The sequence below is a fragment of the Numida meleagris genome, chromosome 6 (genome assembly GCF_002078875.1).
Source record: "Numida meleagris isolate 19003 breed g44 Domestic line chromosome 6, NumMel1.0, whole genome shotgun sequence".
Classification (NCBI taxonomy): domain Eukaryota; kingdom Metazoa; phylum Chordata; class Aves; order Galliformes; family Numididae; genus Numida; species Numida meleagris.
This window is the reverse complement of record NC_034414.1, coordinates 11360002-11373985: the sequence shown is the minus strand read 5'-3', so window position 1 is coordinate 11373985 and position 13984 is coordinate 11360002. Positions and strand designations below refer to the sequence as shown.

The window sequence follows — 13984 nt, the reverse complement described above, 5'->3', positions numbered from 1 at the left end:
AGAGGAGACAAAAGGGGAAAGTGCCGATCCAACAATACGCTATTTTTATGAATGCAAAGAGACAGAGTCAAAGTGTTTCTCGGGCATCTGCTATCGTCTTGCTTCTCAGAAAGACCTGAAGAACATCTCAGCAATTAAAATTTCTGGGCATGTAGCTGAATTTATGAAGTGCACCAATCAGTCCCTCTTCCCAGTTTCTCCCCACTCAGTAAGATCAAGATGGGGGGAAAAAAACAACAAAACTTTGTGAGACAAATTGTAAAAAAATTTTCTATTGTATTTTTGATATTCATTTTACATTTAACGATACAGTTATCAGTGATGCTTGTACAGTCACTGGCATTTTGATGCTTATTTGTGCTTTTCACTTGACCTGTGCTGAAAATGGACATCTATGGATAGAATAATTCTGGATGAAACCAGTATTGACCTAGGAATAGTATTTAATATGTGTCAGTGAGAAGACCAGTGGGAAGGAAGGATTGCCATTTGGTATGGGCTTCTTTCAGTAATTCTTTTCAGTGTAAGCCACAATTTGCTCTCTTAATGTTTAAGTCCCATTTAGTCAGAGTTATGTTGCTTTATATAGGCCGAGGACCTGATCCCACTTTCAAAGTAAGTACTTCAAGGAAGGGGAGCAGATAGAGCAAGTAGGTAGAACATGCAGTGGTAGTTCTCCACACTTGCAGAGAACATTTGAGAGTCTTAAAACTCTTTTGGATAATAGTGAATACAAGTCTACATTTCATAGAGAAGAGGCCAATGACCGTTTAAGGATTTGCCGCTAATAATATGTTTCAAATTATTTTTATGACACTATGGTGTGAAGAGTTGCTGTGGGTGTATGTTTGCAACATCACTCTAACCACAGCCCCTGCTCTATTTTCCTGAATCTTCTGAGCTTGTGCTGGTGTCTTGTACCTGTGCAATTTCCCTTGAAATGCCAGCCGTGCTTGGCGATTGAAAGGGATATTTGTGAATCCTTGGGTCCATTTAATTAGATGGCATTTGGAAACTATGGAAAATGATTGTTAATCATATTATGTTTGAATTCTACAATATCCTGCAGTTGTTTCTATCAGACAAAGACTGTGTTTTTATTTGCTGGACTCCTGTAGAGCAAGTGTAAAGTAACACCATGCAGCAAAACGAGCACCATTTTATCGGAGGTAAATGCCTGGTCTGGGCGCATGGGGATCAACTCCAATCTAACCAAGTTTAACTCATAACCTAAAACGCACAGCCAGGCTTACCTCAGCTAAAATGAAAGAAATAGCTGCTCAAAGCGAGTTTCTTTCACGCCCCAGTGCCATAGCAGTAATTGCACAAAGACCTTTTTATTATAAGTTGATTTTCTTGAGAAATGGATTTTAAAAAAATACTGTAAAGTGTTTATTTTTTGCTTGACCTTTATTAACCTACATCTTAGGGCTTTCCCAAGAGGAGGGTTGTTGGTAAATTAACCCTCATAGACACACACAGTAGCATTTCTGCACTGCATCAATGGTTATGAATGTAATGGGGATATGACAAGAAAATTTGGCACTGTTTAAACAATGTCATAGGTCACCATGTGGGATTTGACGAAAAAAAGTTTTTTAGGAATTAAAATGAAAACAAAAATGCTTGAAGTGTACCTTAACTTTTTAATAGTATTTGATACCACTGATTTGTGGTAGGATGAAAGCAAACTTTTTTTTCTGTCTAAAAAAACAGTTTCTTTCCATCTTTGATACATAAATCATTATATGTTTACTTAACTACTAATCAGACAAATTATAGTCACATGCTTGGGTGGCTGTGAGGTTTAGAAATGATGGATAAATACTCTTAGTGATCCTAGCCACAGTCTCATATATAGCACAAATTAAGGTGCTAGGAAAAAAAAAGTGAGTTTAACAGACACAGTTCTGTCACATCTCCCATTTTCTGTACGTTGAATGCAAATCCTAATACAAAGTGAAGAACATTCTGCTTTTGTACGTTTGTACTCTTTGATACATTTATTAAGGTCAAATTAAATTTGATATAGTAGGTTTTATTCTGAAATGCTCTGTGTATGCAGCTCCATAATTGCCAAGGTACATGATAGTGCATAAAACTATAAAACTGCTCAGACAGACGAGCAATTTATACATTATAGTGAGGTGTGTATGGCAAAGGATGTTAGTTTAATTGGGAGCCAAGATGTTGGAGCCTTAAATCTTAAGAGCTGGAGTATTGTCTAGGAGACTATTTAATACTGCAGTGAATTTTTGAAATAATGTACCTGAGTTGTTGGTATAGATATAAAAACTACAATGTCATAAGATCTCAGAATTAAGATTACCCTAAGGATACTAAAATTTGAACATCAGAGTAGCTACTGCAGTGTTAGGTTACTTCTAAAATACTTGTCATTTTGCTGTCCATGACCAAAGATAAACAACCTTGTGAAAAATTAACAGAAATACATACCACTCTTCTTTTTAAAGAATCTATGGTATGTTTGAAAGGTTTTATACTTTTTTACCTTGTGCCAGGGCAGAGAATGTTAACTAAAAAAAAACCAAAAAACCAGCAAGAAGTAGGAAAATGTGCAGTTCACTGAGACTGCTACACCCTTGACACTGAGAGAAAACAATGTTAGTTGAGGGCTTTGATGTGATAATGTGAAATTGGCAGGGATTACATTAAGGAGAAGGTTCCGTGGGACTGTGTGAACACAAGAACACTATCAGTACTGCAGAAATACCTGTCAAGACAAATTTGTGCTATTTCTGATCAGAGACTCTCTTCTGTTTAGCAGGTTCAGGGTCACATGCCTCCGCTCATGATCCCAATTTTTCCACACGACCAGCGGACACTGGCAGCGGCTGCTGCAGCCCAGCAGGGATTCCTCTTCCCCCCAGGAATAACTTACAAGCCAGGTAAGCTGACAGGGATGTGAAGCTATTTAACATTTTAAGATATTAACTGTAGCTTCTTATGCAATCTGTCTCATATAGGGGATACTACGCTACTGGCATAGCTGGTTGGAAATAGTGTGAAGTTTTGCAACTCCACTTTAAAAAGCTTCTGGTTTGAAGGATGTAGATGGAATATTAGTTATTGAAACATTGTGTCTTTTTTTTAACCATAATTTCCCCCAAAGTCATTTTCTCTAAATATTGACCTACTAGTCTACTCATTTGCATCTGCTCTGCCCTGTGCCATTATACAAAAGCTATGTATCTGTAATTAATTGTGTTATCTTCAGTGTACTTGTCTTGTGCCAAAATTGTTACTCTTAATTAGTGATAAAAGTCAGAGCAAGCATAATTTAATTATCAGCCTTCAAATGGGAAACTTTTGTTTGATTTCAGTCTAAATAATAAAAGGTTTCAGTAGTTCAATCCTATTCATCAGACTTATAACAGGTCACATAACCTTGCAGTGAAATATGTTTTGAGATGATTTAGCAAATGTTATGATTTCTTTCTTTTTTCCTCCGAGTTTACAGGACTCCTGGGGAATTCAATTAGGGATATAATGGTTTGAAGCTACTTTCAGAGCCTCCTTGTAAACAGGGCTTTAAATGTTTAAAGATACATTGCCAAAGGAATTCAATGTAGGAAGATAGTTAAGTAAATACGAGTCAACCTTATTTTCATTTGTGCATTCTTTGTAAGTGACCTCAGTCCAGAAGAAGCCACCTTATTTTGCTCATTAATTCCCTGTCAAGCTGCCTTTAGCATATTAACCTGATAATAACTACAAAACATAAATACCAGTTCCTTTTTTTTTTTTTACATTAAATATGAAATGTACAAAGTAAAGCATTGATCCTGCTCCCCCTGATATTAGTGGTATTTCTGCAGTTGACTGCAGCAGAAGCAGGGTCATATCCAAAGTGAAGCCTCATAATAGATGATATAAACAGTGTGCTAATTAAAAGCCAGGTTGAAACTAAAATCTCTTCCAGCAAGTTTACTTAATATTAGATGAAATGAGGCCAAACAGGATTTCAGCAAGCATTTCCGTTCGTTCAGCTCAAATCTGCCTCTTTAGTCTAGAGACATTCCTCTTTAAACACCAAATATTTTTAAACACTGAATCTTTTAATTATCTTATCTGCAGTCTTAAAACTCCCAAAGTTCTTTTTCAATCTGTCTTGCTGGGCACTATATGCAGGAACCAGATAATGGAGCTCTGAAAGGCAGCTGGCTCTAGATAGCACAGGCTGATGGTTATTCACACATATAACCTCACAACACTAGGGGAACAAAGTGAAGAATATTTTCTCTCCAAAGACGTGATAAGAGTTGCCAGTTGTAGAAACTGTCTACAGCACCCTGGCTAATACCTATCATCTTGCAGATGAGAGAAGGCCTGTGCTTTAGTTTCCTTGCTTTTCCCATTTTAATTGGCGTTGCTTTCTCAGTAGCCACTCTTAATGATTAAACTGTTGGTTCTTCACCCCTCTGAAAGGTGATATGTCAAATTGCTTCATGTTGCTTTTGGCTCTGTAGGCTACTTGGTATGGTAGTGACTCTGGAAGAAGAATACCAGCATGATTTTCTGCACAGGAACAGCTTATTGCAGTTATCCCAAGGTGTTCCTTACAGTACCTATCCTAACACTTTATAAGCTCGTACTGCTTTACCTGTGACCCTACTGACCTCATTGCAGAGGTGATAAAACTTAAAGCCATCTTTCTTACTTGCTGGAATGCAAAAGAATAGATATATAACAAATGTTAAAAGATTGAAACACAGACAGAAATCAAGACGTAGATATCTCAGAACAGAGCTATCGGGAACAGAGCTAAGCTACTTAGTAGTATGTTAGTGGTTTGTAACCAGCTGATGCTAATAAAGGACGGAAGTCACAATGACCTGGCTATACTCAGAGGCTGGCCAGAAATGAGAGTATTTATATTTATAATGTGTTTATTAAGCTGTACAGCATGTGTGGCAAAGGTAGCTGGGCAGGTTAGTAGTTTCTGTTGGAGAGAGGTCATGATTAAAAAAAACCACCATAACTACAGTTTCTATTGATTAATTCCTATTTTTGGCACTCTCAGTGCAGTAGTTAAGGAATTAATGAAACTGGAGATTAAGTTACACATTTCATAGAGAGGGTCCTTCAAAGTCATTTCTGAGGAATATTTATGAACTTGACTTCTACTACCTGTACTCTTCTACCTCTGTGAGAAATGAAAGTTTCACCTCTAGAACTGTCAGTTTAGACTCACTTATACTTCTGAGGAAAGAAGGGAGATGCATTAACCCTTCAGAGAATTACAGTTTTCTTTTTACCTGCTTGTTTGGTTTTTGCTTTGTTTTACTCTAGTTTGATGTAGGCAAGACTAAGTTTTGACAGTGCCAATTTTCCTTGACATTCAGAAGACATTGAAAGGGATTTCAGTAATAGGAGTTGTGGGAGCTGGGCACTTTTGAAACTCTATGTTATTTAGGAAATGTTTAATGTTTGTGTGCACACATTTACTTTCTTAGCCCACAAAACGGGCTAGATACAAGACATCTCTGATTTGGGAGCAGCGTATCCCACATTAGTGTGCTGTGTCAGCCAGGATAAGAAATCTGACCTTGGTGCACAGGTAGGCTTATGATTATCTATGTATATCCATGCAGATGTTTCTTCGTAGGCTCCTTGGGAACCAAGTTCATGGCTGTTTAGCTCAATGTCAAGATATCAGTTTGGGTACTGTTGCAAATAGGAATTTAAACTCTGCATTTAAACTAAAGTAGGAAAATGTAACAAACTACACTAAGTTACACCCTCAGTGGGAGGAACTCTAGGAAACAAAGAGAATTAAACAGATTCTGAGGCCCTTCCAGAACATGCCTGCTGATCGCCTGGGCTCTAAAATGTTATGAATAGAAAACTTGCAGAATTGCTGATATACAGCTATTATTTGTATCTGACAGGACAGTTTCCTACTGCCTGGCTGGATTTATAATATCAGGTGGCTGGAGCTCTCTTCCCCCATGTTTTGGAGCTCTAGGAGGTGAAAGAGCCTGAAGTTAGCAAGAACTCATGACAAGTAATAATTACATTAGAGAAAAAAATCCCCAAAGTCCTGTGCTTCCTTATGTATCTCAAAGTCATGTAATATAATTTTCCGGCATGGTAAGTACTAATTGAGAAATCAGAGCTGCATAGACCACCTAATTAATTTTTTATACATATTTCAGTATTTATAGTGTATACTGGATTAATTAAAACTTTAGGGCGCTTGCATCTCAAATGACTGTTGTGACTATTGACCTGCAGGCACTTGACGAGCCTTGCAGAGTACCTGGTTATGGGGTTGCCCCTTATTCCAGTGGGAAGCTGAGAGAGGCAGCTGTTAGGAAGCTAATACTTGCCCAGAGGTGCCACGCAATTATTATGATTATTTTGCATTCCAAGTACAGCAAAGCAACTATTCTAGCTTTCTGACTGTGACCATGATACTTACTACTTGGAACTGCTGGGTAACATAAGTATCATTATACCTTCTCTCCCAGTGCAAATTTCCCCTTACTTAACTAACTGCATGAGTCCACAAGAAGTCAGTGGGCTGGAGTATCCTTGAATATGATTAGAGTTTCCCCATTGGTGCCCTGGGTAAAGAGGCACTGAGTGCGATAAGGTGGAAGATAGCTCCTGCCTCTGTTTTGCAGTGCCTCAGGAGTTACTTCTTTCCAGGTTTGTGTACAGGAGGAAATGAGGAAGTAGGATGGTGACAGCAGAAAGATAGAGGTTAATACTGGGCAGGAGCCAGACTATGCTGGCTGTGTAGCAGCGGTTTAGGTGACTTGGAAAGCAATGACCACATAGCCTTCTGAAAAGTGTTTTCTGTTCTATCAGTACTTTATCAGATGTGGAAAGTACCTATGAAACAGATTATTGAAAATAGAGGCTTTGAGGCATGGAGAGCGTAAACATCTATTTAAATGGATTTTCAGAGTAATATGCTGCAGTGTATTTTCAAAGCATATCTTCCTATTTAATCCAGAAAGTATACAAAGACCATGAGTGGAATGATTGAGAAACAACTCCTGTCTGCCTGCTTAGGACATTCTGTTTTGTATACCAAAAGAATTTGCAAGAGATTTTGCTGTGCCAGCAATACAGTAAAATGCGAAAATTCAGACTGTTTTCCTAGGTCACTGGCAAAAATAATGAGAAATGAAGTTAAATTTTTGTCATTGTTCTCTTCTTGCTGTGAAGCAAGTAAATAGTAACTCCTTTGAAGTCACTGAAAGAAATTAGATGAAACGTGACAAAAGAAACTGTCAGACTTATTGTCATCTGGCCGGACCTCAGAACATTACAACACTATGAGATATTTATCATAGAACTAATTAAACTCGGTGATTGCAATAACTAGTGTGCATAGCTAGCAACTTCTTAGATCTGTCAGGTTTCACTGATATTCATCATTGCAATTTCCATTTGGAACAGGCCATTCAGAAGTTTTTCCTAAAGCTGAAAAGCGGCTCAAATTTTATGTAACACAGTACGGTGCTTCCACAAGCTGCTGTTCCTCTCGGCACGTGAGAACAGAAAGTGTACATCAAATGAGCTGTGTACTGATTTGGACGTGCGTCTTTACGTGGCAGAGGTGCTGCACAAGTCTTGTTTCTGATGGAAATTCCCCAGCACTGACCTACTCTGTCATGTGTTCTTTATTGGGTTTTAGTGGTTGCAACAAGGAATCTGTAGCCTTCAGGATCTGTTGCTGCAATCTATATGTGCCTCACTCCTAAACACTGAGGTGAGAGCTGGAAGTGGTAGTAGGCAGCTCAATATTTTCAACTGGGATTTGCACTAAAGTTCTTTACCTGTAAGCAGGCAATTGTTAGGGCAACTGATTTTGCTGTGTTGTGAGGATGGCAGTAAGGCAGTGCTCAGGTCCTGCTCAGATCCTCCCTGTTCAGGAAGAGCTGAAGTTGTGTCATTAGACAGAGGAGATGCTATATAGTATTGCCTTATGTGTTACCTCTGTAAACCTTTTCTTCAATCCTGAAGAAGTGGCGGGCATCTGTGTCTCCGCTGTGCCCCAACAACATTGTGAGGAGCGGTACACTCTCCTCTGTCTGCTTACTGTGCCTGGGAGGGGAGGTCCTACAGTGTGTGATCTGGCACAGCTCTTCTGCTGCTGTTTCCTATTATTCTGTGATTGCATGAAGATAATGTGCAAATGGCTGTTCAAGATCTATATGTGAAGAGACAGGTTTTAAGGCATAATCCCGAAATGGGTAAGCCATCATCAAACTCAAAACTTGGAGAGTAAGCTTATGTCTTACAGTCATATTTTAGGAAAGACTGGTATTAAACCAAAACCTTCCCCCTACTGTGGATCTCAGAAAAGCTGTCTCTTCTGTTGGCCAGACTTCCTTTTTTTCCTTACAACTCACAAAACCATGATCTGGAAAGTAAGTCCATACATCCTATAAATAAAACCCAATAAGCTTCCTCCCTTAATCCAAGAATATTTACATTATCTCTACATGGAATAGCATGGTACAATTTTATGCTGCTTTTATTCAGTTGAAAACGTTGCTCAACCTGACAAATGAAACAGAAGTCTGGGGTGATTTTCCATAGCTTGTAAACACCAATTTATATATAAACAGCAGAGCCAAATGTAAATAGACAATCAACACAACAAGGAGATTGAAGAGATCGGTTTGCAAAACATGACAGATTTTCTTCTTTTGGCATTCTTCTTAGGCCTGGTTATGAAAGACCAGCACACCCTGGTACCTAAAGCAGACTTGTCTGAACATGTTCTGTCTTCTTTTGTACAAATTTAAAAGAATGGATCTTCATGCAAACATTCCAAATCGGGGAAGAAATTTGAAAAAAAAAAAAAAGCTACAATACATTGACTGATTTCTTGCCAAGACAGCTACTGAGAAGCTTCTTGATCCATTCTTGCACTGAGAGAGTTAGAGGGGCGAAATATGTACCTTATGTAATTAAAAATTAAAACCAGTCAATTCCCTGCATGCTCAGTTTCCTCAAGGGAGGAAAAAAAAACTAAAATACCTTTGCTCTGCTTTTACTGCTTTGTGTCAGCAAAGTATTCCAAGGCTGACAGAGTATTAATTTTTTGTTCTCTGTAATGGCACTGCTAACACACCAGGACTCAACCATAATTTAGGGTATTAAAATGAGGACAAAAAAATAAAGGACAGTATGGTGTGTTAATAATAAATAAATGGCATAACTCTGAAATTATACTTTCTTGTAACAAAAGGAAGAACTGTAGCCAGCAGGTGAGCTAGAGAACACTATAGAGTGTGGTAGAGATACTGTTAAATTAATTGTGAAGCTAAAACCTCTGTGTGTCTGCCTGTGTGTGTGGGGGTGTGTGTGTATGTGTGTGTGTAAAATATCTGGCTATTTCAAACCATAGAAGCGTGACAGCTGTGAAAAAGGAGTGCCGCAGGGAATTCTTTTAGAGTTTGATTTTTTTTTAAATATGTTTGACATGGAAAATGTTTTAGTACAAATAAAGCAACTGGTATTGAACTTAAAAAGTATATGTGGAGGGGGAGGGAGGAAGAAGAGATTGCTGTGTGGAACAGGAATGAATTATTCATGATATTTAAAGAAAGAATGCCTCCAAAATGTTCTGCAAGACAGTCCATGCTGATAACTCAGATGGTTATTTCCCTCCCTGCATCCCCCCCCCATTTAAAGCATCATTAATTCAACATCTTTGTGATTTTTTTTAAAACCTTGTAAAGTATTTCTGAAAGAGATGTTATTTAACTTAGATTAGGGTCTTATATATTCAGATAATTTCATATAAATATCAAAGAAATGAGCAGAATTGCTTAACCACAAAGAGACAGCTTTAGTAGTGTAAGAAAGGAGCTAGGTTTTTTTGTTGCTTTTTTTTTTTTTTTTTTTTACAAAAAGAAATACCAACATCTTTGCAAGCTAAAATCAACCTCATGGAAGGGGGAAAATAGGAGGAGATATTTTGAACATTACTCCATAGGACACCAGTTCAGTATAGTGTTAGCAAATGCATTGTAGCAGAGCTCCATATGCAATCAGAAGCCAATTGTTACTGGACTGTGTACAAGCGCATACTGTGCTCAATGGTCTGATGAGGTATTATGGATATGATGCAAAGAGACCTTGTGGATTAGACATGTACAATTTATTAAAAAAGTGAAACAACTGAACGTTTTAACTGTGCTGAACACAATAGCACTTCAGGTGGTAAATAAGAAGAGTTCAGAGAAATCCAGTGACTGCCAAGACTTTGGATATTGTTATTTACTTTGAGGGTGTTGACAAAAGAAATATCTAATTCTTGGAATGTCCGGATTATTTTATTTTGAATATGATATTTTCCCTCAGTATTACATGATGTTTTCAGCATGGAAAAGTTAACACAAAACAGGCTGATTATTGTGAATCTGAAAAATGTACAGAAGAGCAGTCTGTTAAAATGTAGTCTACAGATAGTACATAACTCTGACTTTCAGTAAGAAGCTTGAGGCAAAGCGATATTCCATTAAGTCATAGTTATAGTGTAATTTATCCATCTCTGTATTAATTTTTACATTACAGATTCCACTGATAAGCTGCTCCAGCATTCCTTCACTCTTTACATGGACTAAGAGTCTCAGTGGCACTGTGTGACACCATGTTGCACTTTTGATCAATAGTATCTCTTGTTTTCTAAAGTATTTGCTGTCCTCTCTGTGCAGAGGACACACATTTTCAGTTCCCAGAAAATGGAACACAAAGATTTTTGGGTCTGGATCTTTGTGTAACTGAACAACTACTTCATCTATTAGAGTTGAGTAGGGTCCCAGCTGTAAGGGATAGCTAAAATTATATTTACAGCTATTTTTAGATGATTTAGTTTTATTTTTGTCATTGGCTATCTGAAAGGAGTTGTTGAAACAATGGCAACCTCAACCCAGTGGCTTTCCCAGGAAAGAGCTACTTCATACTGAAAGGAAAGTACTCGGCATTAATCAAGGCTGAAATTTCTTGGGTTGCAACAAATTTATCCTGTTTTAGGAAACGTGGTGACATTATTTCCCTCTGGGAACCACTGGGGTTTCCTAGGGTACCTTGTCTGTGTGTCTGTGGCCTTAAGTCCCACTTTGTGCCCAAGTTTACATGCCTGATTTGAACACGGCTTTTGAAAAACAAAAATCATGAGTATCGCATTCATGTTTTGCCAGTTTGCCTACCAGCTATCTGCTAAAAAAAAGTTCCAAGGGAGCGTGGCAAGTCCGTGCCCAGCAAAGCCTTTTGTTTTTGCAGATGTTTAGGCTTAGAGGAGTGCTGTGGAGCACAGGCAATCCTAGGTCCATGTTTGCACTTGTCTGCTGCTATTCTCTGCTCATTGTCTGAACCTGCACGCATTGTTCTCCCGACAGGTGATAACTACCCTGTGCAGTTCATTCCATCAACAATGGCAGCTGCTGCTGCTTCTGGACTCAGCCCTTTACAGCTCCAGGTATGTGCCAGAACAAAAAAATGTGGGATCGAAGCCAAAATTTTAGGGGAAAACTGCTAACCAGCTGTATGCTAAATAATAGCCTGAATGTTAAATATTTTTTGAGCACAGCCCAGGAGGATTAACACCTTATGTACTTATGGTACTGCAAATACAGCAACATGCATTCAACCTTGATACTCCAAGTGAAAGACACTGTTCTGTATATTTTACATAAGCAGAGTAAATGGTATTTTCTTAATTATATGACCAAATGGTGAGAGATATGTTCAAAGGTCTTTTTCCACTTTGTTTTCATTTAGTCTTTCCCCTGTATCTGCACAGTACTACCTTTAATTGGGGGCAGTGAGTGTATGAAAACCAGTCTGTTACCAAGGCTTTTTTGCAGACAGTGTGGGGTTGACAATACAATAAATTGCAAACTCTTTTGGCTTCTGTATTTAGGTAATCTCTACCATTCTGTGCATTAAGCTGGTCAAATGCCAAGCATAGTCAGGATGCTTGGTTGGGTCATTTATGTTTTTTTGGCACAGAAGGACTGAAATGTTGTGAAAGAAAGATTTATGTGCCATGTTATTAGCTAGCTTTTTGTGGCAAGAAGTTCTTAATTTCACAAGAAAAGACACAACAATGTCATAAATAATGAAGAAACAGTCAAAAGCTTTCAGAGTTAAAATGTGTGGAAAGGAAGTGACAGTGAACATGAGAGGAAAGGCCATTAAAGATGCATGTAACTATTTGCAAGTAAACCTCTGAAACCCCTGTTAGAGTTTGGTTCACATATAAAGTAGGAATAAATTGTGCCTAGAGTAGCAGTGTACTGCCATGTTAATATCCAGATATCTTTGCTTACCCTTATGCAATTATGCCTTTTTCCACAGGGACCAAAGCAAATTAAAAACCCTCTCATCTTTACCCATTGCTGATATTCTTATTGCAGAGGTAGGATAAGTGAGAATGGAACCAAAACTCACTTGTCACCCATGGAACTGTAAGAAAAGACCCCTTGAGCTCATGTCTGACCTAAGCTAAAAGCAGAACTTGGAAAGGGAACACCCAGACACTTTAGAGCAATATCTCCCAGAATGTTTCTGGGTCATAATAATATATTACGACTGTCTCGTAGACAAATTTTAAACCAAAGAGGAGTTTTTCAAAAGGAAAAATAGCAGGTACTCAATTTAAGCTGGATCCTTTGAAAATCTGTATTTGTGTACTTATTGAAGCAAAAGTCCCATTAGCAGTTGTAGATGGGACCCACAGATCTATCTGCATATCAGCCTTGACCAGAACCTACAGCAATACTGCATTTTCATTAATTTTCAGAAATTATAGGCTGAGCTGTTAAAAATGATATGCATAGATAGAGAAAAGAACCATTGAAGAAAGTAGTGTTAATAAATTCAAAAATATTTGAGTGCTTGAGGGTATAGAACTTCCCTTCTGCTATATTTATTGTAAAATAGTTTTTTGGCTTATATCCCCCTACCCTTTCTACTTCATTTGAATTTCACTTCTATGGCATTTCATATTCTTTAATGTTTCATGTTCATAAGGACTTAAATAATAGAGTACTTGGCCTTTAGATGGTACCTGCTCATCTGATTGTCGAATTGGCTGAAGTTTATTGACTCGTAGTATTAACGCTTTCTTTGTGTAATTTCCCTAAGTGTACCCTAAAACAAAATTTTATTTAGGTATGTTTGTGGGAGGGAATTTGTTGTTATGCCTGATGCGTCATGAAGACAGTTAAGGGCGTAGCATTTCAGCTCGTTTTTTCATCTTTGCTTCCCTTCCCCCTTCTTTCTCCGTCTTGCTTCCATGTACCCCACCCACTTATTTATTTACATAAATATGTGACCATGGTATCTGAGTATTTCCCAAGTGCTTAAAATACCGATCACAAAACTAGTTGCTGTTCCTTTCAGCCAGTGAGAGAAATAGCTAATTAATTTGCAGGTTTAGTTTTGTTACTACATGTGAGTGTGTGCACGGTATCTATGTTTGGAGAACTTGTGGTCCAGAAACTGTTGAGATTAAACAAGGTTTGCAGGAGCTCTAATGATTGAGCTTTACTAGGGCACTACTATAATTTTCGAAATTATGTTCCCTAATCTACATCCAGCTGCAGTGGAAATTCTCTATCAGCTTCAAGCTTGTAACCTCTTCTTTTTTTAACTTATTTTGTTGGGGATGATCAAGTAAGAGCTTCTAGCAATTTTGTGTTCTCATTTTCCTGTGTCTTAGGACAGCTTCAATGGAAGCTGTGAATCTACTACCAGGGAAAACAATTTGCTCCCAGGTACATTGTGTAACCATAGCAAGTGTTGCATAGAGGATGTTTCTCCAGTGACAATGATTTATAATTAATGGTTTGTCTATTTTATTGAAGCTATTTAGCACACTAGTATCAAAATGTGTTTTCTCTGGATGCCTCTGGCTCACCTGTGGATAACATATCTCCTTGAGTTGAAGATTGTAGTTGTAGTTACTACATGTCTGTACCATTCCAGA

General features: G+C 38.0%; 1 protein-coding gene across 11 annotated transcripts in view; it reads left to right on the top strand.

The window, feature by feature from the left end:
- SOX6 (SRY-box 6) overlaps window positions 1-13984 on the top strand; it is a 410347-nt gene that overhangs the window by 310613 nt on the left and 85750 nt on the right. For 9 of the 11 annotated variants that reach the window (XM_021401613.1, XM_021401611.1, XM_021401609.1 and 6 more), the window contains 2 exons: window positions 2786-2909; window positions 11391-11470. In XM_021401613.1, the coding sequence (XP_021257288.1) occupies window positions 2786-2909; window positions 11391-11470 (204 nt within the window). The remainder of the gene's footprint in view (window positions 1-2785; window positions 2910-11390; window positions 11471-13984) is intronic. The other 2 variants (XM_021401608.1, XM_021401606.1) reach the window with 1 other exon arrangement.